The sequence below is a fragment of the Acartia tonsa genome, chromosome 4, assembly GCF_053477335.1.
Source record: "Acartia tonsa isolate MP-2025a chromosome 4, ASM5347733v1, whole genome shotgun sequence".
Taxonomy (NCBI): domain Eukaryota; kingdom Metazoa; phylum Arthropoda; class Copepoda; order Calanoida; family Acartiidae; genus Acartia; species Acartia tonsa.
Window position 1 is genome coordinate 22,386,417 of NC_137263.1, and position 27,760 is coordinate 22,414,176.

Consider the following 27,760-nt stretch of genomic DNA (forward strand, 5'->3'; position numbering starts at 1 on the left):
GTCCATGTATAAATTTCTCTCTTGCTTCCGATATTCGCGCATTTTCATATTTTTACATGTAAAATCTTAATATATTTTTTTGAAGAAAAAAATAAATAATCTAAATTAATGTGAATTTGTGTAAAGTGTACTATACTAGACTGATCAGTTATCATGTTATAATTAAAATTAATCTTAGTATTTTGTATTGCAGATATGACCAACAATGTCTAATTTAGTATTCTGTTCCTTAAGAGAGATCTCTGTACAGATTTTAAATGACTTTCGTTCCAAGAAACGTATTCAGCTTGAACGGAATGGTAAAACTTTAACCAGAAACAATTAACTCTTTTACCAAGATTTAACATATTCAATGTATAAAGCATCTAATTTTATAAAGGTGTGAAGAGGGAAGCATGCAGACAGAGAGAGGGTAAAATGGGCTGTTTTATACACTAGTTCTTAAAGTTTAATAATAACGTTTTCTTATTTGTTGGCTTAACAACTTTGGGGACTTTAGTGAATTTTGATCGGTCATTTTCTTATCCCTTTAGGACCCCTGGGGCATGTAAATCTCTTTGCTATTATTTGCTAAAAACGAGTTAGTGCTGGCAGTTTGCTTAGAAGTTTTAAATGCAAAATAAAGCGTAACTATGAAAAAGCTTCAATTTAACGACCAAAAACCACATTATTCCGCTGTAATTTAAAAAAAAATTATTAAAAAGTTTATGGCAGCAGCAAATTTTACGCTGCTGTTTATTAATCGTTCCACATTTTACACATTTCACAGCGTTATTTCTCTTTTTTTTTATACAGAGTTCTTTTATGTTAGTTTCATGGCATTTTCGCTCTTCCCATTCATATTTTTCATTGTATTTTGTAACTTTGAGTAATTTTCGTTCTACGTATCTTGCTTTTTATCGTTTTTTTTTTAGAAATGAGGTGAATTTGGAATTTAAAAATGAAGTACCGACAGTTTTTTTTATTGAAAATATGAAGTTATTTAAATTTAATTTTAGAAACCTTACGACTATATGAGCTACAGAAGGTATATCCCGGCGCAACTTCTCTACAATTCCTGAGGGATCAAGTTCATCTTGTTCTAGTGCCGAGGGACGGACTTTTCTATCCTCCTAATGATGGCTGGGGCGATCGGACATATTATGTTGAAGGGTAAGTACTTAGGAATTTTGAGTCTTTATCCTAATATATAAAGTAGTAAGGATTTTTTTCTTCTGAAACATAAGTTCAAATAACTACTGAACTGAATGAGTTCTCAATTTCAGGGAATCTTCAAATGGGCGACATGATTGTTTTAGGCTATATTATTTTGAGATTTAGGTCTTCTAATGGTTTTAAGCTAATTTTATTTGTTCCCTTTTCTACCATATTGAATAGAAGGTCTTTAGATACTAGAGGTGCAACCACTAGTATTTTATAAATTGACATGTTAGGGAAGGGTAGGTATCATTTAATATTTGAAGTCTGATATAAACAATTAGGTACCTACCCAATTACTTTCTAATTTTGTTTTAATTGCGTTGTTTTATTTCAGAGTTTTCGACTCAACTGCTACTGCTAAGGTAATAGGTCACTTCCTACTCATCTTTATTTATCTTGCTTAAAATTCTTCGCCCCATGAGGTGATGGGGAACCCCACTTTCCTCATTTTTTTGCTTTGAAAATAAGAAATCTTTTTAAGGGGCTAAGGGAGAGGTAGGTTGTGTTAAAATTCCGTAAAGGTGTGAGTTTTAATGCTTAAACAGCAGTAGAACGGTAATATTTACGAAATATGTGCATTCCTTGTTGATAAGAACTATAGACAAAAAAAATTATTAAAGATAACATAAAATTTTATCGTTCTACTACTGTTTTTAAGCCTTAAAACTCACACCTTTACGTAATTTTAGCACAACCTACCATCCCCTTTTTTATACAGGAAAAGATTCAGCGCCCTATAATCTAAGACCTTCCCTGTTTGGGAACGATCTGTCCAGCTGTTATCAAAATTTTAGCAATAGACATACTATTTTAGCGTACGTACCTACAAACATCCTTTTACTTTAGTATATAAATTTTTGCCATATTCTAATTGATCTAGAAATTATGAAATATATAATTATCACATCGTATTATAAACAGCTATTCGCGGATATAAAATGTAAAATTATAAGATTATAAGTTATTTTAGCCCCGAGATGCCGAAAACACTGGCTAAAAAACTGGTTTTAATCTTAAATTCGTAGAAAACTTGGATACTGATATAATACGATGCTATACATAATTTTTCAGTATGGCTGAGAACCGGTTCTAATCCACTGGGTATTAATCGGTTTCGAAGCGATACTGGAAATGAAATATTATTGTTCTAGACTCTCTTGCCACCTGGAGAAGAAACCTGGGACAACATGGCCCCGTGGGAGCTTATGTTGCCGAAATTTAAAGTTCTTGACAAACTGTCCAAATTTATATCTCCTGAATTAACGCCAATAACCACCAGTCTATGCGCAGAACTATACCCGCCCCAGTTGAATGCAAACTTTGAAAAGTTGTATGGAGATTATGAAAAGCTGAATGATAACGATCCCATAAGCTCAATGTTTAAAAGGTAGAATGTAAATATTATACAAGTATTACAACAACCATAGAATAAATTTTAGATTTTACATTATTACCTAATGACTCTTGAACCAGGGAGGGAGGGGATATTGGACCGTTAATTATACTAGTACCCAAAGTTATATTATAACGTTATCTCATTAGCTGCCTTGAAAACTTTTGGTTCTTTACTAAATTTTGATTAGGTGGTTTATTAAGTACAATGTCCAAACCATTCAACCAAAACTTTTGATCTACAGAATGGGTAACTTTGTCTATCATCATTGGGGGACATAAATCAATTTATCTTTCATTGTCTTATCTCTTTAGATCCCTTCTCTTGAACTTACCAGGCAAATGTTTAAATAATAATTTAAGCTCTATGTATTGTAAAAATATCGAATATCTCACGATATGCAATTGTCATTTAAATCATTATTCAAATATCAAATTTTGTCTGAATCATATCAAAGCTATTATAAATATGAATTGTTAATAACTTTTTAACTTTTATACAATGTTACAGAATGGACCTTGCTATAGAAAAGCGCAGACAAAAGCAAAAAGAAGAAGAGGAGAGAAAAAGAGCCTCGGAAAGAGACCGAAAACGTCGGAGAAGTCGTTCACGCGATTATCGGCGCTCAAGAAGCAGATCTCGTGACCGAAGACGCCGCCGCAGTCGCAGCAGATCTACTAGCAGACGACGCAAAAGCCCACGAAGAAGTACGTCTAAAAGTACAACAAATAAAACCATTGATGCAAAACCTGCAGTTGCTGATCATACAAACGATGGAAGTGATGTGGAAGTCGTTGCCGAGATGTCGAAAGAAGATAAAGTTGGAGACATTGTTATGCTCAGTAGTGACGAGGATAATAACACAGAAAAAGAAGCCGAAAGGAAAAAATCTCCATCAATGAAAAAAGAGGAAGTTCACAAGAGCTCACACGAAAGGGAGAGGCATGACAGAGACAGACACAGAAGTGATAAAGATTTGCGTGATAGATACAGAAGTGACAGAGACAGGTATGAAGAAATAACTTACTTTTAAATTAACAATTAAGAGACCATAAGTTTTATACTTTAGATACGTTTAATTTAGTTAGGCAATATTGAAAGATTATGTTTGTTCTAAAGAATGCTTTAAGTTGTCTGAAAATATCACAAGTCAGTCATAATTAAATATTAACAAACAATCCGTAATAACATATAAATCAATATAATAAAAAGCACTATAATTTAGCTAATAGCCTAATAGACTGTTCAGTTCAGTGTTTACATTCAAAGTCAGATAATAATTGAAAATACAAAAATGTAAACAAAAATCGGCTGATTGTAAAATTTGGTACTGCTACATGATTGCCGTGTACAATTATGAAAAGTAAAATGTCGTCTTTTGTGTTGAAATAATATTAGGTACGAATTAACAATTTAAACAAATATAATTTTGTTGCAACAGGCGTGATAGAAGTAGAGACAGGAGCAGAGATAGAAGCCGAGATAGAAGCAGAGACAGGAGCCGAGAGAGATACGACAGTTACCGGTATGAAAGAGAAAGAAGCCGGGAAAGATATGAAAGACTGGAACGAGATAGAAGGAGAAGATCCCTGAGTGCAGAAAGAAAACGCCGAGAACTAGAGGTTCTTTTTTTCTTGTTTGACTGTTATTCTAATTTTTGTTTTGAAAAGGGCCTTTTTGACATTTCAGGGGGGGGGGGGGGGTGTAATGCAACCATCTCGTAATCAATGCGCAAAAAGCACTTAGAATCTGAATTTCAGATTGAAATTTGTTATGAGTAATCCTTGGTAGGTCTATTTTCCCTAAATTTAATAAAAAGTTGGAAAAGTAATCGGCCACCGGCTCAGCCGTTTAGCCGATTATGGGCTTTTAAATGCAAAATTATCGATAATAATACCATTTAACTTTTCAAAAAAAATTCTAGAAAAATCCAGACATAAGTAATCATAAAAACTATTCCCGTTCGAATTGGTTTGATATCCATCCATATCTGATTTTTTTATATTTTAATAAAGGCAGAGGAAGAGCGTACCAGAGCAGAGAGACAGACCTATGCAGAGGAGAGGAGGAGGTTAAGAGAGGAACGGAGAAAAGTTGAGGAACAAATGGAACGGGAAAAATGGATTGACAAAAGTGAAGATTTTCTTCGTAAACTGGGCATCGACCCGTTGGCAGCACAAAGAGGCAATGACTACCGAGATTTCTTGAATAATGACCCAGGATCAAGCGGCCTAAACTCTTACGCTGCTGCCAGACGGTCACCATCTCGATCTTCGTCTACTCAGCCCCACAGAGCCGTGTCGCCAGATATGATGGCCAGATATGGTAACTTTGATAACAGGACAGATCCTCTCCAGGAGTCGAGAAACAACTGGCCCTCGCAAAACTACGATACAAGCTTCTCGGCGAAATCTTCCAATTACAACCATCTTGTTGAAATTAACCAACTTGATCAAGACTTCAGAAACCAATCCAATAATAGGTAAATTACTTTCTACCTAAAAATATACATACAATTTATGACGTACACGATTTTGTTATGCTTTAAAATTTAACATTTTTGTAATTTTATCAAGCACGTCAAACATAGCCTGTGACAAATTAAAAATGTGCCTCTTTCCTAATTTGTTATAAGACTATTCATGAATATTTTCTTTTTTGTTTTAGAATTACAGTTGGAGGTGCATACGGTGGAAGGAGATCTACAGAAAGCAATAACTCATCATTCATTCAGGAACAAGAAATTATATACTAATAATTTGGATCTGGTGTAGTTCACGGTAAAATGTTCCTTGTAACGATTATCTCCAAAAAAAAATTAAGCTTTAAAGGATACTAACGGCCCAACGATGAACCGTTAGGCTCGGACAAAATTTTAACTGACAAAGCAGGCCTACAAATAATCTGAAAAGTCATAACTTAATAATACACATGGTGCATTATTTGCCAAATGTACCACTTTTCTGCACTACCTCTCCGATTTTGTTAATACTCTATATTTTGGTCCGTTGGGTCATTCAAGGATGCTGGATGGCCAAAAAAAAGTTTCAGAGTCCCTGGATGTCTAGATATCTAGCTATCTATGAAAGTAGGTAACAAAATTTTTTTAAAAAACCCTTTTTTCACAATTTAAAAAATTAATTTTTTCATCAATCTTACATCCAGCCTATAAATTTTATACACCAAAATGATCGTTTATTCATGTAAAAAGCGCACATATTGCTATTTTGGCCAAAACTCTAATTTTACAGGGTGTCCAACAAAAAGTGTATTTTGGATATCTAGCGTAATACCCAAAATACCTGTCCGAAAAAAATCATTTTTTTTGCTTAAATCCTGTGTTTTATCTGTGTGCATATGTGGTATATAATGGTTCGGACCACCCGGGACTATAAGGTTGTCAAATTTCACTTTGGGACACCCTGTAAATGTGATTTTTGCGTCTGTAGAGCTAAAACTTGGTCCAAATTGGCTATTTTTTCCAAATTACTCTAATATGTGTCTTAGTATGTTTGGCCATAGTGTTTTCTGACCAGATCAATATTTTCATATTTTTTGGACACCCTGTATTTTCCAAAAAAGAGAAAAAAATTTTTTTTTTTTTTTTTAAAAATTTTCTATTTTTAAGTTACTTAAAACTGTCATATAGATACAGATTTTGACTAATAACAATAATATTTGCCTATTTTACAAATTTTTACACTTTTGGGACACCCTGTGCATGTTTTTTAAAAATGATGGTTTTTGTCCATTTTTAGGGAGAAGGAGTCGTTTTTGGGCCATAGACTATTTCTGTATTTGTGTAGAACTTTTCAAGACACATCATTTGTTATTTATGCAAAAACCGCAAAAACCGAACCGTTTTGCCGTTAATCACCGCCACAGGCGGAATTTTTTACGTTTTTGCCGTTCCGGAGGTTGTAATGGGCATTTGTGGTAAGAAAACGTTGATTTATCAAAATTCCTCTGAAATACTTTTATTTAGGTAATTTAATTTACTAAATTTCATATTAAGTAAATTTTTTTGTGCAGCTAACCGATTTTTGTCAAAAGGAATTTCAAATGCACATGATTTATGTTTCTTTTATCACTTATGTTATAGCAATTATTTATGTTATATTCACTTCATTTTTTTGTATTAACAATTGAAATTCATCTCGACGAAAAACGGTTAGCTGCACAAAAAATTTTACTTAATATGAAATTTAGTAAATTAAATTACCTAAATAAAAGTATTTCAGAGGGATCTTGATAAATCAACGTTTTCTTACCACAAATGCCCATTACAACCTCCGGAACGGCAAAAACGTAAAAAATTCCGACTTTGGCGGTGATTAACGGCAAAACGGTTCGGTTTTTGCGGTTTTTGCATAAATAACAAATGATGTGTCTTGAAAAGTTCTACAAAAATTAAGAAATAGTTTATGGCCCTAAAACGACTCCTTCCCCCAAAAAATGGGCAAAAACCATCATTTTTCAAAAACATGCACAGGGTGTCCCAAAAGTGTAAAAATTTGTAAAATAGGCAAATATTATTATTATTAGTCAAAATCTGTATCTATGTGACAGTTTTAAGTAACTTAAAAATAGAAAAAAAATTTAAAAAAAAAACAAAATTTTTTTTTCTCTTTTTTTGAAAATACAGGGTGTCCAAAAAATATGAAAATATTGATCTGGTCAGAAAACACTATGGCCAAACATACTAAGACACATATTAGAGTAATTTGGAAAAAATAGCCAATTTGGACCAAGTTTTAGCTCTACAGACGCAAAAATCACATTTACAGGGTGTCCCAAAGTGAAATTTGACAACCTTATAGTCCCGGGTGGTCCGAACCGTTATATACCACATATGCACACAGATAAAACACAGGATTTAAGCCAAATAAAATGATTTTTTTCGGACAGGTATTTTGGGTATTACGCTAGATATCCAAAATACACTTTTTGTTGGACACCCTGTAAAATTAGAGTTTTGGCCAAAATAGCAATATGTGCGCTTTTTACATGAATAAACGATCATTTTGGTGTATAAAATTTATAGGCTGGATGTAAGATTGATGAAAAAATTAATTTTTTAAATTGTGAAAAAATGGGTGTTTTTTAAATTTTTGTTACCTACCTTCATAGATAGCTAGATATCTAGACATCCAGGGACTCTGAAACTTTATTTGGCCATCCAGCATCCTTGAATGACCCAACGGACCAAAATATAGAGTATTAACAAAATCGGAGAGGTAGTGCAGAAAAGTGGTACATTTGGCAAATAATGCACCACATTTATCTCGCAGTGAGTTTTAGATATAATAGTTACCAGGAACATTTTCCAGTAAACTGCACTAGAGCCAATAATTTCATCCTTGCATTATTTTTTTTTGTACCGTCAAAGAACAATAACAAAACATGATTTTTACAATCTTTAACATTTATACTTCTCTTTTTAAGATACGAAAGAAGATATGTTAATTCTCGTATAGGAGTTATCTCAAGAATTGTCGTTTCAATGATCAATAAAATTTTAAGTAACATTTTAAGTACAATATAAGTGCTCTTAATAAAATAATAATTCTTGCCGTTACACAGAATCAGTTTCCAAGAGGAGCGTCAGCAAGTCGTCACAGTTCCTCTCCAGAAATAGAAGAGGTCCAGTTTGGTCGGAAACTTGGTGGTGCCGATACCAGACAGCAACCAGCCCAACACGTGCCAGAGCCAACACCAGTTCCCCAGCCACTTCATGCGCTTAAACCAGGTAATTTGCAGCTTTTATCGACAACGAAATAAATTCGAAATAATCACTAAACCTATACTGGATTTTCAGCTGTCGTTGGGGGGCAACACATAGTAGAACTGGTGACCTTTTTATCTGCCTCCCAAATATTATTATAGATTTATTTCGCTTGTAGGCTATATCTAGTCCTGGGTAACTTGTAGCCATAGAAACTTGCAACTGTGCATAATAAACGTTGCCTGGAAGTCATTGCATGGTAATGAGTTGGGCCTGTTTAGGACCAAAGCATTCCCCCTCCCCACGTTGTCTTAGGTGTTATAGGTTCAAATCTTGTCCCATCACATTGTAAAATATAAAACAAAAATTATAAGATTTTCATTCAACCTTAAGCGCGTTTTGTTTATTGGTTTTTCTTTAGGAAATTATCTTGTGGTTTGTTTTGATCTTGTTTGTCTCGGGTCCGGCCTCAACTCAGAACTTTATCAGCTGGGTGCTTACACAATACACGGAGAAACATTTGTCAGGTAAAAAAAATAGTTTTTTTTTCTCCTAAAGACCATCATTTGACAAAGGTAAAGTAAAATATACCTAATCCTCAGCTGTAATGAACAACTAAAATAATTGAATAAAAAATCTTTGGTAATTTCAACAGATTTTTTAAAGATTTTGGAGGGCAAGACATCGTAGTAAAACCGACCTTTTTTTCTGTTCCCAAAATATTATTTTATATTTATTCGATTGTTGGCTATAACTCATCTCTGGTAAATCCTTCATTATTTGTTAATCAACCTGTTAAACGTAGATAATATTGCCAGCCTGGCTACCCTACTTATTTTAAACCCTTCTGGGACCTACGTGAAGCTAAAATATAGAACTCATTCGGTTCAGTGATTAGCAAGATAATAGCGGACAGGCAAAACTAATAGATAACCTTTTCCATATTTGACATAATTTTTTTTCTAGGTGTGTGGAGCCTGAAATTTTAAAGGCAGAGGCTGAAAATCACAAGGAATTGCCCATGGTAATGTTCAAGAAAAAGTTTCATGTCAACAACAGACAAACAGGCATCATGGAGGCTTGTGTCACAGAAAGAGATGCTTTAAGGTGATATTTTTATTCTTTTCGGTGCTTTCATACACTGTACTCTGTTAAGCACTGACGATACCCTCCCCCTTTTTTTTTAAATAAAGGGGGGTGGGGTTTCGTTTGTTTGTTTATTACTTTAGGTCAAGTTAGAATTAGGTTATATTTGAGGGCCCCCTGAAAGGGTAATTTATAGTGACCCCCCCCCCCCCCCCCCCCAACTTCTAATTTTATATATAATTGTAATACATGCTAGGTTCCTAAAAAAAACTTTATTTTCTTTTATCAAAGATTGGTCGTTCAATAATTAAATCCCATTTTATTCATAGCCCTTTCAATTTGAGTAATATGACTTGTAACTTTAACTAGAGGCTACCCATTTTTTTTGTTAGTGGGGGGGGGGGGCGGGGTCGGAGTAAACTTAAGCTAGGGACGATTTCTCTTGGTACTCTCCCCAAATTTAGTTAAAACCCTTTCCAGGACCTATGAGAAGCTACATTGTAATGGAGAACCATATTGGTTCAGCGTTCAGCGAGATCCTTCGGTACACACACACAGACAGAGATCCTTTTACTTTATTACATGGATTATAAATTTCAGGAGTTTCATTGAATTTATCCTCATAAACATGAATCGTGTGCGCCCTCCCTACACTGGAGCCGTGCTTACATGTGATTCAAACTTTTCAATTGGTCAGCTGATTAAAAGGATCAAGAACAACAACCTGGATGGTCAGTTTTGGTCCAGAGTTTCGGCCATTGGATCTATTGAGTTTCTGGCTAAAGAACATCCTAATGGGTTAGTTTTATTTTTGCCATCTTATTCTACGATTCATCCACTTCTAGGTTTTTAGTTTTTAGACTTGAATAGTAAGTTTTTTTACAAACAAATATTCATTGGAATAAAAGTTTGAGGCTAAAAGATTTGGTTAGATTCAGATATAGTATTGTTCGTTCATCTTACATTATCATCTGTTTCTATAGATCTCATCCCTTTACATCAGCGTTGTGCCGTCTGTGATGAAGGCGGCTCCGGCTCCAGCAAAATATGGCGGCTCCCGGCTCCGCAACACTGCTTTACATTACACCAATTTCCAGTATCGCATCTAAACCGATTAACATCCGGTGGTTCTCAGCCCTACTAAAAAAATAGTTATAGTTTTCTACGATTATAAAGATGTACCTACAATTGTTTATAAGATTGAAACCAGTTTTTTAGCCCGTGCCTTCGGCATCTCTTACAATTTTACATTTTTATATCCTCGGTAAGCTGTTTATAATACGATGCGATAAATAACTATTATTTATATTAAATGTCTAATTTTTCTTCAGGAAAATTTTGCTGCGTGGCTATGAGAAAAACATTGAGGACATCTATTATGAACTATTCAAAAGAATGAGACCATTTGACAAACATTTTTCGGATGAGAAAGCCAAGTTTTGCTATGAAGTTCTAGTCAAACTGCTCGATACAATTCCCTCATTTGGTAACTACTTCCAGGTCAGCTTACTTTGTTAAGGGGGGGGGGGGGGTGGTCTGGGCTACAATGACATTAACAACAAAAAAGTTTTTGATCAAATATTTAGGTATACCTTTATCTGTAACAAAAACTTTAAAATATGTAGATTGTAGATAGATTTTTCCATAAATAAATCATATGCAATATCAAAGTATTGGCGTGTATGCACTTGCACAGGTATCTTACAGCCTTGGAGGAGGGGGGGGGGGGGAGGAAGGTAGTCATACCCAATTTATTTTAAAGGGTTGTTGACACCCCCTCTACACGCTTATGTATCCAAGTAATTCTCAAGATTTATTTTATTGTTGTGAATCTTATATTAAGGTACGTTTGATTCAATAAAAATGCTATCTTTTTAACCATATAATAAATGACTTTTAACACTTGAACATTATACCTATGACTAGAGTTATTTTTATGATTTATACCTACATTTCCCTAATGTTGATTATTTAATGTCCCAAAATTCTCATGTTTACGAGATCTTAAAAGGTATACAAATTTTCAAACACACTTATTGATTAAGAGGGGGGGAAGTTTTTACACATTTGCGGAAACAGTGAGTATAGGCTTTATCTTTTGACTGAGAGGATAGGTTATTAAAGATAAAATAATTCTTATATGATGAATTTTCCCAAGTTTTAAGATTTTTTGGATAGGCCTTCTGGTTTGGAAGCTGCAGGCCTCCAGGTGGTCTCTGGACAGGTAAAAATAAAAATTAATTTTTTTGAAGAGTTAGAGGTCAACTTATAAAACAAAATATGCATCTTTTTTCTTCAAATATGTTAATAACATTAAAAAATATGCATAGTTTTTGTTATAAGTTGACCTCTAACTCTTAGAAAAATCTTTTTTTTTTATTTTTGCCTGTCCAGAGACCACCAGGAGGCATGCAGCCCCTGGACCTGGAGGCCCGCAGCTCCTAAACCTGGAGGCCTATCCAAAAAAATCTTAAAACTTGGAAAAATTTACCATATAAGAATGATTTTATCCCTAATAACCTATCCTCTCAGTCCAAAGATAAAGCCTATACTCACTGTTTCCGCAAATGTGTCAAAACTCCACCCCCCCCCCCCCCCTCTTATTATTAATATTTTTTAGGAGTATGCATTTACCCGGCACTCCAAGGCAATGCAGAAAATTAGAGATCCCACTTTTTTCTTAAACAAGTAAGTTTCCATACAATTAAACATTTTAATAGCTATTTATCGCATAGTATTATAGACAACTTTCCGCGGATATTGATATGGAAATTATAATATCACAACCAGTTTTGTAAGCCCCGAGAGGCCAAAGGCCTGAGCTAACAAAACTGGTATTTCTTTTATTATATTTATTTTAATATTCTAGGAATATTGTCTGTAATACGATGCTAAATACTTATTACTTTTCAGTTTTGCTTATAACCGGTTCCGGATATTTTTAGGATTAGAAGCCATACAGTAAACATTAAGATATATAAGTTTTCCGGAATTTTAAAGTTAGGGGGAGAATTGAAATCTGCATCAAAGGGAACTATCAACGAACAAGAGCAAGTGATTCTAAGCACCTTTCAGCATTGATCCATAGTATTTTTTTAGTAAATATACTAGGTTTATGTTAAATATTTGGTTTATTGACTAAAAAGTTAGGTTTCATCATGGTTTTATACGAAAAAAACTTTGATATGTAAAGCATTTTTGATGTAATAGTTCTAAGGACAAAATAAAATAACACGACAAGAAGCATCAAATGCTGTAAATTGCAAAAGTACAATATTAAAAGTTACCAACCCTTTTCTAAATATACATTTTTAATCAAAATGATATACTTTTGTGTCAAGGCTTTTAAACAACAGTTTGAACTCTTCAAAACATTTGATGATATTGCACCAAAATATGATTAACATTTCAAAGTTTTTTTTCTTATAAAACCATGGTGAAACCTAATTTTTAGTCGATAAACCAAATATTAAACATAAACCCAGTATTTTCACTAAATAAATACTAAGGATCAAAGCTGGAAGGTGCTTAGAGTCGCTTGCTCTTGTTCGTGGATAGTCCTCTTTTGAGGATTTTTTATAAAATTCGTTATCTAAAAGCGGAAATGCAATTTAAGTTAATTAATTTTGGCATCTGTGATTGGTGGATTTAAAAAATCTGCGCTCCGATTGGATGGCGTACATCATTCAACCAATTAGAGCGCAGGTAGTTTAAAATCCACCTATCCTATTGGTCAAAATTAATTAACTTAAAATGCATTTCCGCTTTTAGATTAAGAATTATACAAAAAACGAATTTTATAAAAAATCCTTAAAATTTGATGCAGATTTCAAATCTCCCCCTAACATTAAAATTCCGGAAAACTTATATATCTTAGTAAACATATTTTATTGAATTGAGAGTCCCGCAGGGCAAGAATAAGTGGCTATGTGCTAGTTTTGAAAATAAAAAGAAAGTGCTAATGAGGGTTTCAGTTCCAAATAAAATTATGATTTTTGTAATATTTAAAAGCATATTTTATTGTTTATTTTTTAATGGTAAAATCCTGATTTAGATGGGAGACTTTCGCACCACTGAGACTTTATGTTATTCGGACACTAAAATCAGAACGAGATGGTATGGATGAGGAAGGTAAGGAATTTCTATTTATTGTTTTGTACTCTTAATTATTAAAACTTAAGCAAAAAGTTGTTATCCTTGTAATAAAGTAAAAGGATCTCTGTCTGTCTATCTGTACCGAAGGATCTTGCTAACCGCTGACCGATCGGGTTCTCCTTAACAGGGTAGCTTCTCATAGGTCCCGGGAAGGTTTATAACTATTTTCTTGGGGGGTGGGACACCCCCCCCCCCCTCCAAAAAAAAAAAAATTTCTTCATTTTTTTAAACTAAAATTAAAAATAAGGGGGAAGGCACCCCCCCCCCGGAAAAAAAAAATTTCGCCCCCCCAAAATTTTTTATTCACTTTTTACTTCAAAATCTAAAATAAGAAATTGGGTTATCAAATTTGACTCTCCCCTTCTCAAGTGCCCCTAGAGGCCTCTAGGGGCGTAGTCGCTAGTCCTTGTAATAAAGTAAAAGGATCTCTGTCTGTGTGTGACTGTCTGTCTATCTGAACCAAGGGATCTCAATAACCGCTAAACCGATATGGTTCTCCTTTATAATGTTGCTTCTCATAGGTCCTTGAGAGGTTAATAACTACTTTAAAGGAAGGCACCATCACCTTCCCAAGAGAAATCGCCCTTAGAAAAATTCCCAACCGCCCCCCCCCCCAAAAAAAAAAATTGAACCTCCCCAAGTCCCCTAGAGGCCTCGAGGCGCGTATTTAGTAATGTAACAAATGCGATCGAAGAAATTATGATTTGATTTTCATTTTGTTTGGTCTTATTTTATTTAGCAATTTATATCATTTTGTAGAGTGATTTTTAAAAGTAGTTTTAATAGGTATATGGTTCATTATACATAAATATTGTTTAGATCTGCGTTATCTTCCTAGAGTTGAAGATATTTCCCAGAAAGTCTGCAGAAATCTCATTGATTCAGGTGATATTTATTCTTTAGGGAAACTTCTTGCAAGGACAAGTCTACAACTTCTTTTTCGTAAATTCTTTTCAGACCTGACTTCATTTTAGATCTTTTATGAAATTATTAGGTAATGCTTTGATGTGAGAAAGGCTCAATTTCATCGAAATACCCTTTTTAATACTAATTACAATCTTTTAGGAAAATATGTTATTAAAAGTTTTTAAATATTGTCTCACCTCTGTTTTATGAACAGGATTTGTATTTGAAGAGCTCTTGGACATGGCCAAGAGCCGCGGGTTGTCCTCGACAGAGCTTCAGCTGCGCACAGTCCTGCTGCAACGTATGGTTGGCCAGCCGCGCAACATAATTGATACCGCCATTCAGACAACAAAACTAGTGACTGCATTTTTGCTCCACGAGGGCCACAAGAGTCTGGAGGAACTTCTGGATGAGGTGAGAACCTCACCTGAGCTTATGGCGGAGTATCTTATTATGAATCAAGAGGAGGGGGAGGGGGGTGTGGAAAGAACAGGAACACCGTCCTCTGAGGGAAGCAGTAGTGATGGTAGTGGCAGCGATGCTGAACCCGATGATGGTGAAGCAAGCACCTCCCAACCAGCCACAAGTAAAACGCAAACAGATAATGTGAATAGGGGTCTAAAATTCGATCAATTGGACCCTGGAAGAATGAGTTCTATGGCTGATTTTCGCAAGTTTGTTGCTAATAAGGTGATGATAAACTCGATGGGTACTTGGGAGAGAGGTTGGAAATCCTCCCAATATCACAGATGTACTACTGTTTTGCTCAATGCTGGCCTCACTGTAATAGATCTAGCGGAGTATAATCAAGAGCCAGGTCGTGTCGAGGGGGAATTAAATTCAAAAGTTAAACCAATTTTCAACAAGGAGGGACCTGTCCATATTGGCTTTGACACTTTTAAAACCTGGCTGAAGGAGTTTTTGGACAGAGACGGCATGAAATTGTTACTAAATCAAGTTGTTCGAGAGTCACGTATGATGGCTCGTGCGAATATGAATGCTGGAATTCCAAAATCACACCTTAACAGACAGACAGTCCTGGGCCTTCCAAAAAAAAAGAAGAAAAAGAAGAACAAGAAGTCAAAAAAACCACAAAAACAGTATGCTTCATTTTAATTTGTCATGTTTGATCTCACATGTAATATAACCAATCTATTTGTGCTATTTGTTATTAGAAGATGTGTTAATATTCATGAAACAAACAAATCAATTTACTCCTGATAATATATTTACTCAATGTTAATAAAATGTATGAAATATTATTTGTCTATATGTAATAAATATATAAATCGTAATTGAGGCGTGCTTAAGGGATTTGGTGATAGGACAATTGGCAATAAATTAATCTCAACTAACGTGTTAATATATGTACAAAATTCTATCTTTATTAATTAGATTTTTGAGTCAAAATAATAGTTATTTATCGCAGCGTATTATAAACAACTTTTCGGGAATTTATAAATGTACAATTATAAGATTAAAACTAGTTTTGTTAGCCCCGAGATGCCGTTGTACATTTTTATATTCGTAGAAAACTGGATACGATACGATACATGATTTTTCCGTATGGCTTAGAACCGAATCTAATCTAGCAGATATTAATCGGTTTCGAGGCAATAATGGAAAATCTTTTTTTATTCCTTGAGCTACTTACGATTACCTAGAAAATGAAAGAAATGATTAATTAAAGTGTAATTTTCCTCTCCATCCCTGTTAACGCATGCTTTGTAGTTTGTTCTTTTTAATATAAAAGAAACTGAAGAGGTAACTTTGTTACTTATAGCAATAAACTATCCTAAAAAAATACATTAAGCATTGAAATGTATTCTAAATTCAGTTCATAGTAATTTGGCTCACCCTTAACACATTATGATGTAAATAAATGCCAAATTATTATGAAACGAGTTAATAATTGTTATTTTCTTTGTCTCATGGCTGAAATTAGCTTTATAAACTGTTTTTTTGGCCGTGAGATAATGTTATTTTATGTGATTAATATTTATTGTTGCACCTCTAAAACTATCATCAAAATAAATAAATCCTTCTAGCTGAAACGGATTAACCATATTTTAACCTACAGAAGATGAATTGAAGTCCACCTTTATGATTATTTATGATTTATGCCATTATTATAAAGTATGTTTTGTATTTAATTGCTTATTAATAAAGCTATAATATTTGAAATGTTTATGTGTTAATTGCATATAAGGATCATCTTAGTAATCTTATTATATTTAAACACTCAACGATAGATTGCTGTTAGTCCAAAAATTGAAATTCTACTATGAAACTTTTCCCCACTTCTACAGACTTTTATTTTTCAAATGCACAAATATTAAATATGTTTTGTAAACATATACCTACAAATCCTTAAACTGATAAAATGCCTGTTTAATCAATAACATTAAATTCTGTAAATTTTTAGGTTACTTCTTATTCAAATTCACTCTTAAAAAGTTCACACACAAAAACATTCTCTTTATTGCGTTTGTCTAAAGCAAATGTATACATTAACAGCATGAAACTTTTAGTTTTGTTATTCTGGGAATTATAGATAAGGGCTAGGGATGATTTTAAGTTTTTTTTAAAAAAAGTAAACTTAAGACATTAGTAGGAAAAGTGCCAAGAATCCAGAGTCAAAATGCTTGATGACTCCATATTAATAAGAATGATTAATTTAACCGGGAAAGGTTTACAGAAGGAAGAAGAGTTTCTACATTTCCAAAATGAAGGTAAGTCTTTCATTTTTTACTGCTTTCTAGTCATTTATGACCCTTGGGACATCAAATTCAATGGCCTCAATAAAGTTTGTCTTGTCTATTTTTTATTTTTCACACTAACTGCAACAAAAATAGCCGAGCCTAATCAATATAGGATACATCTGCCATCTGCATCCTGGCATTCGTATGTCCGTCTGAGTAAGTTAGCTAAAAACTTTAATAGGTTCTTCCAGTTGCCAAAGACAGTTACAAATCATTTTTTATTGTTTTTTTTTATATTATTTTTGGGGTAATTTTAGAGGGCAATAAAGTGTGCTAAATATTGTATTCTATATTTTCAAGGTTTGTTTGTCTTGATTTGATACGAGAGAAATCTTTTTCCATTAAAAAAAGCATCAGTTTTGACCTTAATTTTGATGGAGATATTAAATTTTTCATTTTTTTGTGTCATTCTAATTGTCTTGGTTGCATCATTGGCAAGGGGGGGGGGGGTGTAGGCAATGGATAAAAAAGTCCTATCAGGTGCTGTTCCAAACTAATTTTCAAAGACTGTTAATTGCCTGCCATATGGTTGAACTCCCATCGTTAGGAAAAGCCGAATAATCTGGAATAGCAATTATCCACTTGTGCACACAATGAGATCTCAATATAAAAGTAAAATATGCTCTTTTTGCGCTCATTTATGTGCGCTGTGATCAAACTGTGCATTATTTAGTATTGCCTGTCTCAAATTAGTTGTATGCCTTAATTTGTTGGTTACAATCAATTGCTATTATAATCTATACAAAATACACGCAACCGTTTGGCCGCTAAAAGTTATTACTTTTTGGAAATAATCGATTCCAGTGTGCTTATTTGGAAGTTATTAGACATAACCAAGAAATATCACTCTGCTCTGAGCTACTAGAGGCAAGAGCCGCTGCCAATATTGCTCCAATAAGGAATTGAAACTCAGGGAGGGAGGGAACATTGGACTGTTTATTACACAAGTCCCCAAAAGTTTTATAATTACGTTTTCTTAATCGTTGGCTTATCAACTTAAGGGACTTTTTATGAATTTTGATTGGTTGTTTCATTTAGTTGACTTCCTAAATGTTTCAACCACTAATTGTAATATATAGAAGGGGTAATTATGTAAATCATCAATGATCGAGAGTTTGCATGAATTTATCGGCCATTTTCTTGTCCCTTTAGATCCCTGGGTATACAAACTTCACTGCAAGAAACTCTGTAATAGTAATTTTCAATCTTATTAGAAAGTGTTTCTTGGCAATTTGAATTGTCCAAACATGGCGACACACAAGGCTTGAACTACATATCAGTTTTTTTTAAAGAGCACTATAGAAAGTTTAATCTATAATACAAAGTAGAATGATGTCTGTCCGTTTGTCCGTCCGTCCGTCTAAAGCTTAAGATCTAGGTAACCACTGAACTGATTGGATTCTACTCTTCAGGGTATATACCTACGGGTCCTGTGGTGGTTTTAGGCTAATTTCTTGGGGGGTGGGACACCCCCAACCCCCCCCCCCCCATAAACAAAAATCCCCCATTTTTTTTTGCAGAAGATTTCCTTGGTCCTTTTTTTTTTTTTTGCAGAAAAATTTCTTGGTCCTTTTTTTTGCTGAAGATTTCCCTGGTCCTTTTACGAATTTAACCTTAATTTTTTTCTATCACCTCTTGGGGCAAAGCCCCTAGAGGCTAGGGGCGAAGCCGCTAGTGTATTGTATAAGATGTTTGATACACAGAAGATAGGACAATAAAACAAATAACGTTCTCTCCAATTTTAGTGGTTGGAAATTTTGGTTAGAATTTGTAAAATTTTTGGGGGAATAAACAGATGTGAAATTTTTATTTATTGAATCGTAGTTCAGGCATTTTAGGATAAGTTACTATTTAGACGGTTCCCGAGATCTAGGTTAACAAAATGGCCTCTATCAATTTTTTTCTGATACTTGTGTCGGTTTAGATACAACCGGTTTTGGTCAAGCGGAAATTTATCGTATTCAAATACATACTATAAACTTAAAGCGGTTTCCCCTTGTAAGTAGTTTCATCTAAACACAATTATTTTTAACAGATATTTTTTTCCCAAAATTAAATATATTTTATTTAATTCAGATTGAAATAGCTTACGTTTTGTTCAGGATAGATGTGGCAGAGATGTATGTTGCATACCAGGGAGGGAGGGGACATTGGGCTGTTAATTACACTAGTCTCTAAAGTTTTATAATAAAGTTTTCTTATTCGTCAGCTTATCAACTTTGGAGACTTTTAATGAATTTTGATTGATTTATTCATTAAGTTGAATTTTCATTCGTTCTAACAACTAAGGGGGGGGGGGGGGAAGTTTTGACAAGTTTGCGTAAACAGGGAGTATAGGCTTTATCTTTGGACTGAGAGTAGAGGTTATTAGGGATAAAATCATTCTTATAGGATGAATTTTCCCAAGTTTTAAGATTTTTTGGATAGGCCTCCAGGTTCCGGAGCTCCAGGCCTCCAGGTCCTCTCTGTACAGGTAAAAATGAAGAAAAAAAATTTTTTTTGAAGAGTTAGAAGTCAACTTATGAAACAAAATATGCATTTTTTTCTTCAAATATGTGAATAACATTCAAAAATATGCATATTTTGTTTCATAGGTTGACTTCTAACTCTTCAAAAAAAAATTATTTTTTTAATTTTTACCTGTACAGAGAGGACCTGGAGGCCTGGAGCTCCGGAACCTGGAGGCCTATCCAAAAAATCTTAAAATTTGGGAAAATTCATCATATAAGAATGATTTTATCCCTAATAACCTATCCTCTCAGTCCAAAGATAAAGCCTATACTCCCTGTTTACGCAAATGTGTCAAAACTTCCCCCCCCCCCCCTTAAATTGTTATCTAAATAAGAGGTAACTCTTAATCATAGGGGCTGTGCATCAATTTATTGAGCATTGTCTAATCCCTTTAGATCCCTGGTTGCATACACGCGTCACATATCAGATGCACTGCACATATTAGGACCACTTTTTATAATCTCAATAGCGCTTCACACTTTTTCATATAAGCATAATATAACGGTTAATCATTCAAATTGCAAAATGATAATGATTCTAGAGACCGGTGCATTATTTCATAATATTTTGTTTCCTATTTTGACCAAATCGTCGTTTGAGAGTTTAGCTTATTTTCATAAAATTTTCAACAAAATTTTTAAGTTTTTTAAGGTTCACAGAGAGAGAGGGGGGAATAATGAGCTGTTTATTACACTAGTCCCCAAAGGTTTATAATAACGTTTTCTTATTCGTGTGCTTTACAACTTTTGGGCCATCGTCTATTCCCTTTTTATCGCTTTTAAGTTGAGATAGCCCATATTGCTCTATTGGAAACATAATATAGGAATTTTGACCATGCAACATATATTTGCGAACTTCAGTTTTCTTAAAATAAAAATATATTATTTCTCTCCCTCTACCCTTCAAAAGTTAAAATATATCCAAGGCTCTTAGATGGAAATATTGATAAAAATAATGCATTATTGCCTATTGTTCTATCCTTGTAATTTAATCTTGGATAATTCTATTATTCCAGGGATGTAATGGGGTAAGACAATGGCCGATAAATTGATATACATTCCCAATGATGAAACATAAAATCACTCCTTCTGTGGATTACATTTCGTGGTTGAACAATAAGCTTAATGAATTAACCAATCAAAATTTACCAAAGTCCCAAAAGTTGTTAAGCCAACGAATAACAAATGGCAAATCTGTCTGTCGAATTTTCTGTCTGTAATGAAAGATCTCTAACACTGTTGCTGTGGTAAAAATACTCTTTGGAGAGATTTTAATGAAACATACATTGATGTCGCAGTTTGGAATGTCCTGTTTTTTTTAAACATACTAAAATCAAAATTTTCTTTTGGAATTGAGACCATTTTAATAATTTCATTAAATTCATATAAAATTAAATTGATAACTATTTCTGTCCATTTGAAGCTTTAGATCTTGCTAACCGTAGGACCGATTGGGCTCTGCTATTCAGGAAATATACTTACCAGTACCAGGTTTTCAACGTTTTTCCATAAAAAAAAACACTGAGAAAAAATGTCCCATGAAAACTTTCATTAATCTGCAAGCTAATATTTCTAGTGCTCCAGGTAAAAATGGAAAATGTTGTCAACAGTAGCGTGCACAGGGGATTAAACACCTATGGTAGTGTATCCGACCCCCCTTAATTTTGTCAGGGGGCTGGACAGTGACACGTCCTACGCCCCCTTACGCATGCTTCTGGTTGTCAATTTGCTAATCCCTGTAAAAAAGTAACAGGATGTCTGTCTCTCTGTGTTTTCCTGAGAATCTTGCTTTTTATGAAACCGATATGAATCTCCTTTACAATTATTTTCTTATAGGTCCTGGGAAGGTCTATAACTATTTTTGGAGAGAGAAATCGCTCCTAGAAGAAAACTGATCCCCACAAAAGATTTTTTACTTTTTCTGTTTAAAACTAAAATTGAAATAGGGGGAGGGTCAACTACCCCTCCACCTCTTAGAGGTCTTTAGGGGCGTAGCCGCTTATTATGCATATATTAGTGGCTTTGCCGTTAGGTTTTCTTCCAAATTGATATTTTGCGGGTCTTAATTAGATCCTTGTTATTGACTAATAACTAATTACATATATCTATTTCAGACTAAATGAATACTTTGTTATAAAAAATGTTGGTGTCTGTTGTGTTATTTTTGACCATTTTTGGCTCAGTGTCACGGGTGGCAGCGGTTACTTGTTACAAATGTGAATCCCACCGAGACTACAGATGTGCAGATCCCTTTGATTATGCCTCCTTTATCCAGGTATTTAACATTTTTAAAAGCGAAGCATTTCTATAATTAAAATAGTCCTTTTTATTGTTAATTTTGGCATGCAAGAATTGTCCTATCGATTTGAAACTTAGCATAGTAATTCCTGTAATAGTTAGGTGAGATTTAGAAATCGTAGTAACTCTATAATCTTCACTAGGATGTACATATGTCCATTTAAAACAACTTGATTTTTAATCCTCATGACAACAATTTTTAGTAGCGAAGCTACTCTATAATTCACTTTGTACGTCAGTCAGTCCGTAACGCTATGGGGAAATGGGATTTACTCAGACCGCTTTTTAGCAGGTTTTAGGCTATTTTATATTTTTCACATTTTCCTCCATATCTTTGGTGTTTATGGTCCGATTTTCAAAATTTTTAAAGTTTTAGATGTCAAAATTAAATTTGAAAACAAACATGGCGGTCAGGACTGAATTTTAGCAGGTTTTTGGCTATTTTATATGTTTTACATATTTTCCCATATCTTTGGTACAAAATTTAATTTCCCGTCGATTAAAGAGACACCATGACCGTTCGACTGCCATTTTGCAGGTTTTAGGCTATTTTTTATATTTTTCACAGTTTTCTTCATATCTTTGGTGTTTATGGACCGATTTTCAATTTTTTTTAAAGTTATAGATATCAAAATTAAATTTCCTGTCTTTTTAAGAAAACAAACATGGCGGTCAGACTGTCTTTTAGCTGGTTTTTGGCTATTTTTATATGTTTTACATATTTCCCCATATCTTTGGTGTTTTTGGTCTAATTTTCAAACTTTTTTGGGATATCAGTAGGTATCAAAATAATTTTTCCTATTGTTGTGAGTATCTTTTGTGTAATTTACTTTGACCGTCGTCATCATTCAAAATAAAACAAGGTTTCGTGTTTATTTTCTTTGATAAATCTATTCTTGATTTTTAAAAAAATACACTTAAATCTACTTGTACATATTCCCATCTACGATTTTTTGTGCTTCGCTACTTATGGATGTTGTCATCCTTGTTTGTATAATTAATTATCCTATTAATCTAATTTTTGGAAAACTGATTTCCTATTATAACAAGCTACACTGTGATAATCGAAGCATCTCTATACTCATGTCCTAAAAATTATGCCTTAAACAGTATTCTGTATTTTTCAGTTTTACTTACAATTTATTTATTTATATTCTGCATATTCAGTTCTGACACTCTACAAGTGTTAATGTTCGTTTGTCCTACTGTTTCAGAGCTTTACTTTTATGAATGTTATCATCCTTGTTAAAAATAAATTTCAGTATCCACATCCTAATTGGTTTACCAAAAGTGCAGGAATTGCTTGCAACAAAAACAATATCTTTGTATTAAAAAAAGGGGTAGGTAGGCTGTGTTAAAATTCTGTATAAACGTGAGTTTTAAGAATTTAAATAGAGGTAGAACTATAGAATTTGACATGGCAGTTGTTTTTATGGGGTATAATGTCGATATGTACTATGTTGTACTATATTAGAGCAACTGCTATACAAAATATAGAGTTCTACTTCTATTTTAAACTCTTCAAAATCACACTTTTACGTAATTTTAGCACAACTTACCTCCCTCTTAATTTAATGTTGTTTCTTTAGATAAATTGTGACTTTGTTGGAACAAAGAAGGCAACTTTCTGTGAGAAGAAAACGCATATAGTTGATGGATACTATGTCACTGAAAGAGGATGTAGCTCAGAGTTTAGGTATTTTTCTCTCTATTATATCTCTAAACCCGTTGAACAGGTTTTGATTTGGCTTTGCAGAGAATCTTTTTTTTAGTTTAGCCCATTATACTGACGAGTTTTGTCCAATCCTTTTAATAAAGTAACAGGAAGTCTGTTTGTTTGTTTGTCTGTACCGAAGGATCTTGCTAACTGCTGGACCGATGTGGTATTTCCTAGGAAGGTTTTTCCTAACTATTTTCGGAGAGGGTATCACCACCGTCACAAGAGAAATCGCCCCTAAACCCCCCCCCCCCCCTATTTTTTTTACTTTTTTTTAATGGAATGAAAATTCGAATTAGAATAATGATAGAGAGGTCCAGGGTATGGTTTTTATATGTATATTATAAAAAGTCCCCACCCCCTCACTAATTTTCATGACTAACAATAAATGAGGATTAAAATTTCTGTATTTTAGTTGGGATGATATCCGACAGTATGCAGATCAACGAAGTGGCGATATTCCCTGTATTAGTCGTGGCACTAAAGAAATATGCCTCTGTACGGGAGACAGGTGCAACTCTGCAACAAGATTTATCAATAATGTTCAAAATGTGCCATTGTTAATTTTAGCTATTTTGTTCTATGTTAATTTTTATTAATTGTGTTTTATAGATATGTCTACACTGAGTCTCATTTAATATATTCGGCATTTATTAGATAATTAGATGCTTAGCATCAACGAACTGAAGTATTAGAGAGAGAAAAAATTATATGTTTCACTTAATCTTTAAATTATGTAAATATGTAAAATATAGGTAGATATGTAAGAACAAAAAATATTTTAACAAATATTGTAACTTAGGTACAACTTTTATTATATCAAAAGTAACACAAATCCGTCCATAAACATTTATGTAATTTAGTACCTATGATATTTAGATATAAATTTATGTAACATATATAACACCTAAAGTATTTATTGTTATGAATCTATTTACATTCCATATACTCTAATGGCATTGACAGTTTTAAATATTGTAATAAAATAAGTTTTATATTTTTATAATTGTTTAGAGTAATAACATATATCATTTTTCAGACTAAATGATTACTTTGTTATAAAAGATGTTGGTGGCTGTTGCATTATTTTTTACAATTATTGGCAAAGTGTCTCAGGTGGCAGCGGTTACTTGTTATCAATGTGAATCCCACCGAGGAGAATATGGATGTTCAGATCCCTTTGTTTATTCCTCAATTGAACAGGTATAAAGGGGAGTTTTAATGCAACCATCTTGTTATCATTGCACAAATGGCACTTAGAATCTGAATTTTGTTAAGAAACTTTGGTGGAGTTATTTTTGGTCGGTCTATTTTCTCTAAATTGAACCAAGGTAGCTAAAGTAACAGCTGGCAGCTCAGCTGTTTATAGGCTATTTTCAGGGAAAATCCATCATTGATTACACAGAAATTAATTTTTTGAAACATTTTTTTGCTTTCATCAATGTTAAGTGCAGGAAATCCTGGGAAACAAGAACAATATTTTTGTTCTGAAAAAAATCATTTCTTGTTAATTTTAGATAAATTGTGACACAGCCCACTTTGTTAGAGAAAGGAAGCCAGTTTTCTGTGAGAAGAAAACAGATATAGTTGATGGATACTATGTCACCACCAGAGGATGTAGCTCTGAGTTTAGGTATTATTGTCTCTATAGTCTGCTGTATTAAGGTGCATGTACTGTCTCTTTATCTGCAACAAAATAAAGAGTAAGGTGTTCACTTTTCAGCGAATATTATTAATAGTTTTTACTGGCTAAACTCTAAGGTCTTGTCCATAGATTAATCATTTATAGTAAAGGGGTAACAACCCTTTAATTGCACGCATTTTGTCTGTGCATGTTAATCAGTTGTGTCTATTTATGGGTTAGGTTATTCCGTCTACTCTTACTCTTTACACTTGTATTCCATTTTTAATATCTCTAGTATTATACTCTACCATACATAATTCATTTGAAAAATACCTTCTCCTCCCTTATATGAAAAAGTTGGACCAAAATTTGTGAAACCTATTTTCAACTTATTATCTACAGTGTATTTTTTTTATGAGAACTTTTTTGAAAGCAATTTTACCCCACTTATAGTTATCAGAATTTAATGATTAACGGCTTACTTTCTTCGTTTTTTATAACCATTTTTAGAACATCAAAAAAATATTTCAGTTTTTATTTAAAAAGTACAGTAAAATCAAAAATTTAAAACTTAGGTGTCAACATTTAAAAAAGGTTTTAGCGCATTTTTCTTAAAGTCAAATCTTCTACCCATTGCAAGAAAAAAATTGGATTTTCAGTAGTCCACTTTGGGAGCCAGTACTCCCTCCCTGGTTGAGATATGGCCTTCAAACTTTAATATGTTCTAGTACATGTCCCTAAAAGTATCTGTATCAATTTTTAACTCTGTATCTCAACTTTGAAGCGTTTTGCAGCCATTGAGATTTGAGCATGAGAAAAATGCGCTAAAACCATTTTTAGATGTTGACACCTAGGTTTTGAATCTTTAGGTGGGAGGATATCCAGCAATATGCAGATCACCGAGGTGGCCATATACCCTGCATTAGACAAGGCACTAAAGAAACATGTCTCTGTACAGGAGACAGGTGCAACTCTGCAACAAGATTTATCAATAATGTTCAAAATGTGCCATTGTTAATTTCAGCTATTTGGTTCTATGTTATTTTTTATTATTAATTATGTTTTTATTTATTTTTGTCTACACTGAATCTCATTTGATATTTTTGGCATTTATTAGAAGATATGATTAGATGCATAGCATCAAGGAATTAAAGTATTAAAAAATATACATTTGACATTTTTCACTAATGTAAATTTTGTATGTATACAATACATGTATAAAAAATAGATTTGAAATATTAAACACTTAAAATGAAAGTTTCAACAAATATTGTAGGAAATGTGTTAACTTTTAGTTTTCATATAAAATAGTAAGGTTTTTTTGTCTGTAGCCTAAGATTTAAATAACTTCTGAACCTTGAGTTCTTCATTTAATTAAAGCTACTTATGAGCCCATGGATGGTTTTAGACTATTTAATTTTTTTATATAAGTTTGGTTTATTGCAGTGTTACGGAGCTGTTTGATTTTGGTGCGGCTAAAGCTCCGGATTTGGCTCCAGCTCCACCCTAAAATTAAGAAAAACTCAACATACTTTTATTTGGGCTATTTTCAAACTTTTGAATCATATGAATACAGAGCTTCAAGATACAAAGGGCATAGGTAGCCAATAGTTATATTAAAAGTAACACAAATCCGTCCAAAACAATTTAAAAATGTAACATGATATTTTATGATATTTATTTTTCTAACTTAATGTAACATATAAAACATATAAAGTATTTTTTTCTAATAAATCTATTTACATTCCATATACTCTATGACATTGTCAGTTAAAAATATTGTACCTAATCAAATAAGTTTTATACTTTTGAATAAAAAATGTATATACTATTAATTCATTTATTAACAAATATAAAAAGTCTAAATGATTAAACCTTAAAGGAACAAATTGTAGGAACAATCTGACCACTTAAATAGTTGGAAATTGTACATTTTTGTATGATAGTGAAAGACTTGTTATGTATTTATTGCTTCCATTTGATAGGTTAGCTATATATAGTTTAACTTCTTAGGACAATGCTTGGAAAAAATATGTCGTAAGAAATTTTATTGCTCGTATTATAGAATTGAAACTAAACATCTTTGTCTGCTAGAACTTTTCTTGATTTGGATAGGTAGATGATTGTGACTGATTGACCATCAAGGGTAATACTAATAACCAGCGTTGCGGAGCCGTTTGATTTTGGTCCGGCTCCGCGGAGCCGTCTGTAATGATGGCGGCTCCGACCTAAAATCAAGAAAATCTCGACATATTTTTTTCCCAACGTCTATTTTTTACTTTTGAAGGTTTTAAACGTTCAATTTTTGATAAAAATGAATTTGAAAAACTTAAAAAGGGCATTTGCACATGACAAAACAGAGTTACCAAATTATAAGGGGGGGG

The 27,760-nt window shown here is 33.3% G+C and overlaps 3 protein-coding genes across 4 annotated transcripts; all 3 read left to right on the forward strand.

Moving 5' to 3' along the window:
- The first annotated feature begins 182 nt into the window (after positions 1-182).
- LOC145316451 (uncharacterized) lies at positions 183-16,649 on the forward strand. Of its 2 annotated transcripts, XR_013878504.1 has the most exons (18): positions 183-299; positions 999-1,152; positions 1,535-1,562; positions 2,352-2,587; positions 3,104-3,601; positions 4,035-4,215; positions 4,609-5,075; positions 5,261-5,324; positions 8,174-8,342; positions 8,740-8,845; positions 9,285-9,425; positions 10,005-10,202; positions 10,736-10,904; positions 12,025-12,092; positions 13,459-13,535; positions 14,379-14,444; positions 14,680-15,756; positions 16,130-16,649. XR_013878504.1 is itself a non-coding variant. In XM_080156962.1 (17 exons), the coding sequence occupies exons 1-17, from the start codon at positions 206-208 to the stop codon at positions 15,579-15,581; spliced, it is 3,618 nt and encodes a 1,205-aa protein (XP_080013088.1). In that variant the 5' UTR covers positions 183-205; the 3' UTR covers positions 15,582-16,649. The 2 variants fall into 2 exon arrangements, 1 of the variants encoding a protein (XP_080013088.1); XM_080156962.1 differs by having other exon boundaries at positions 14,680-16,649.
- A 5,168-nt stretch (positions 16,650-21,817) lies between these two features.
- Positions 21,818-24,792, forward strand: LOC145316454 (UPAR/Ly6 domain-containing protein qvr-like). The gene is made up of 3 exons (XM_080156965.1): positions 21,818-22,012; positions 23,625-23,731; positions 24,168-24,792. The coding sequence occupies exons 1-3, from the start codon at positions 21,878-21,880 to the stop codon at positions 24,349-24,351; spliced, it is 426 nt and encodes a 141-aa protein (XP_080013091.1). The 5' UTR covers positions 21,818-21,877; the 3' UTR covers positions 24,352-24,792.
- Positions 24,789-27,242, forward strand: LOC145316453 (uncharacterized). The gene is made up of 3 exons (XM_080156964.1): positions 24,789-24,955; positions 25,270-25,385; positions 26,246-27,242. Exons 1-3 carry the CDS (start codon positions 24,818-24,820, stop codon positions 26,430-26,432), a joined length of 441 nt encoding a protein of 146 aa, XP_080013090.1. The 5' UTR covers positions 24,789-24,817; the 3' UTR covers positions 26,433-27,242.
- Positions 27,243-27,760: the final 518 nt, after the last annotated feature.

Bases quoted from the DNA above. Each gene is read 5' to 3' on its own strand.
- LOC145316454 (XM_080156965.1), top strand. From the start codon at position 21,878: ATGTTGGTGTCTGTTGTGTTATTTTTGACCATTTTTGGCTCAGTGTCA. The intron at 22,013-23,624 runs GTATTTAACATT...TTGTTTCTTTAG, and splicing joins ATTATGCCTCCTTTATCCAG to ATAAATTGTGACTTTGTTGG. The intron at 23,732-24,167 runs GTATTTTTCTCT...TCTGTATTTTAG, and splicing joins GGATGTAGCTCAGAGTTTAG to TTGGGATGATATCCGACAGT.
- LOC145316451 (XM_080156962.1), top strand. From the start codon at position 206: ATGTCTAATTTAGTATTCTGTTCCTTAAGAGAGATCTCTGTACAGATT. The intron at 300-998 runs GTAAAACTTTAA...ATTTAATTTTAG, and splicing joins TATTCAGCTTGAACGGAATG to AAACCTTACGACTATATGAG. The intron at 2,588-3,103 runs GTAGAATGTAAA...ACAATGTTACAG, and splicing joins ATAAGCTCAATGTTTAAAAG to AATGGACCTTGCTATAGAAA.
- LOC145316453 (XM_080156964.1), top strand. From the start codon at position 24,818: ATGTTGGTGGCTGTTGCATTATTTTTTACAATTATTGGCAAAGTGTCT. The intron at 24,956-25,269 runs GTATAAAGGGGA...TGTTAATTTTAG, and splicing joins TTTATTCCTCAATTGAACAG to ATAAATTGTGACACAGCCCA. The intron at 25,386-26,245 runs GTATTATTGTCT...TTGAATCTTTAG, and splicing joins GGATGTAGCTCTGAGTTTAG to GTGGGAGGATATCCAGCAAT.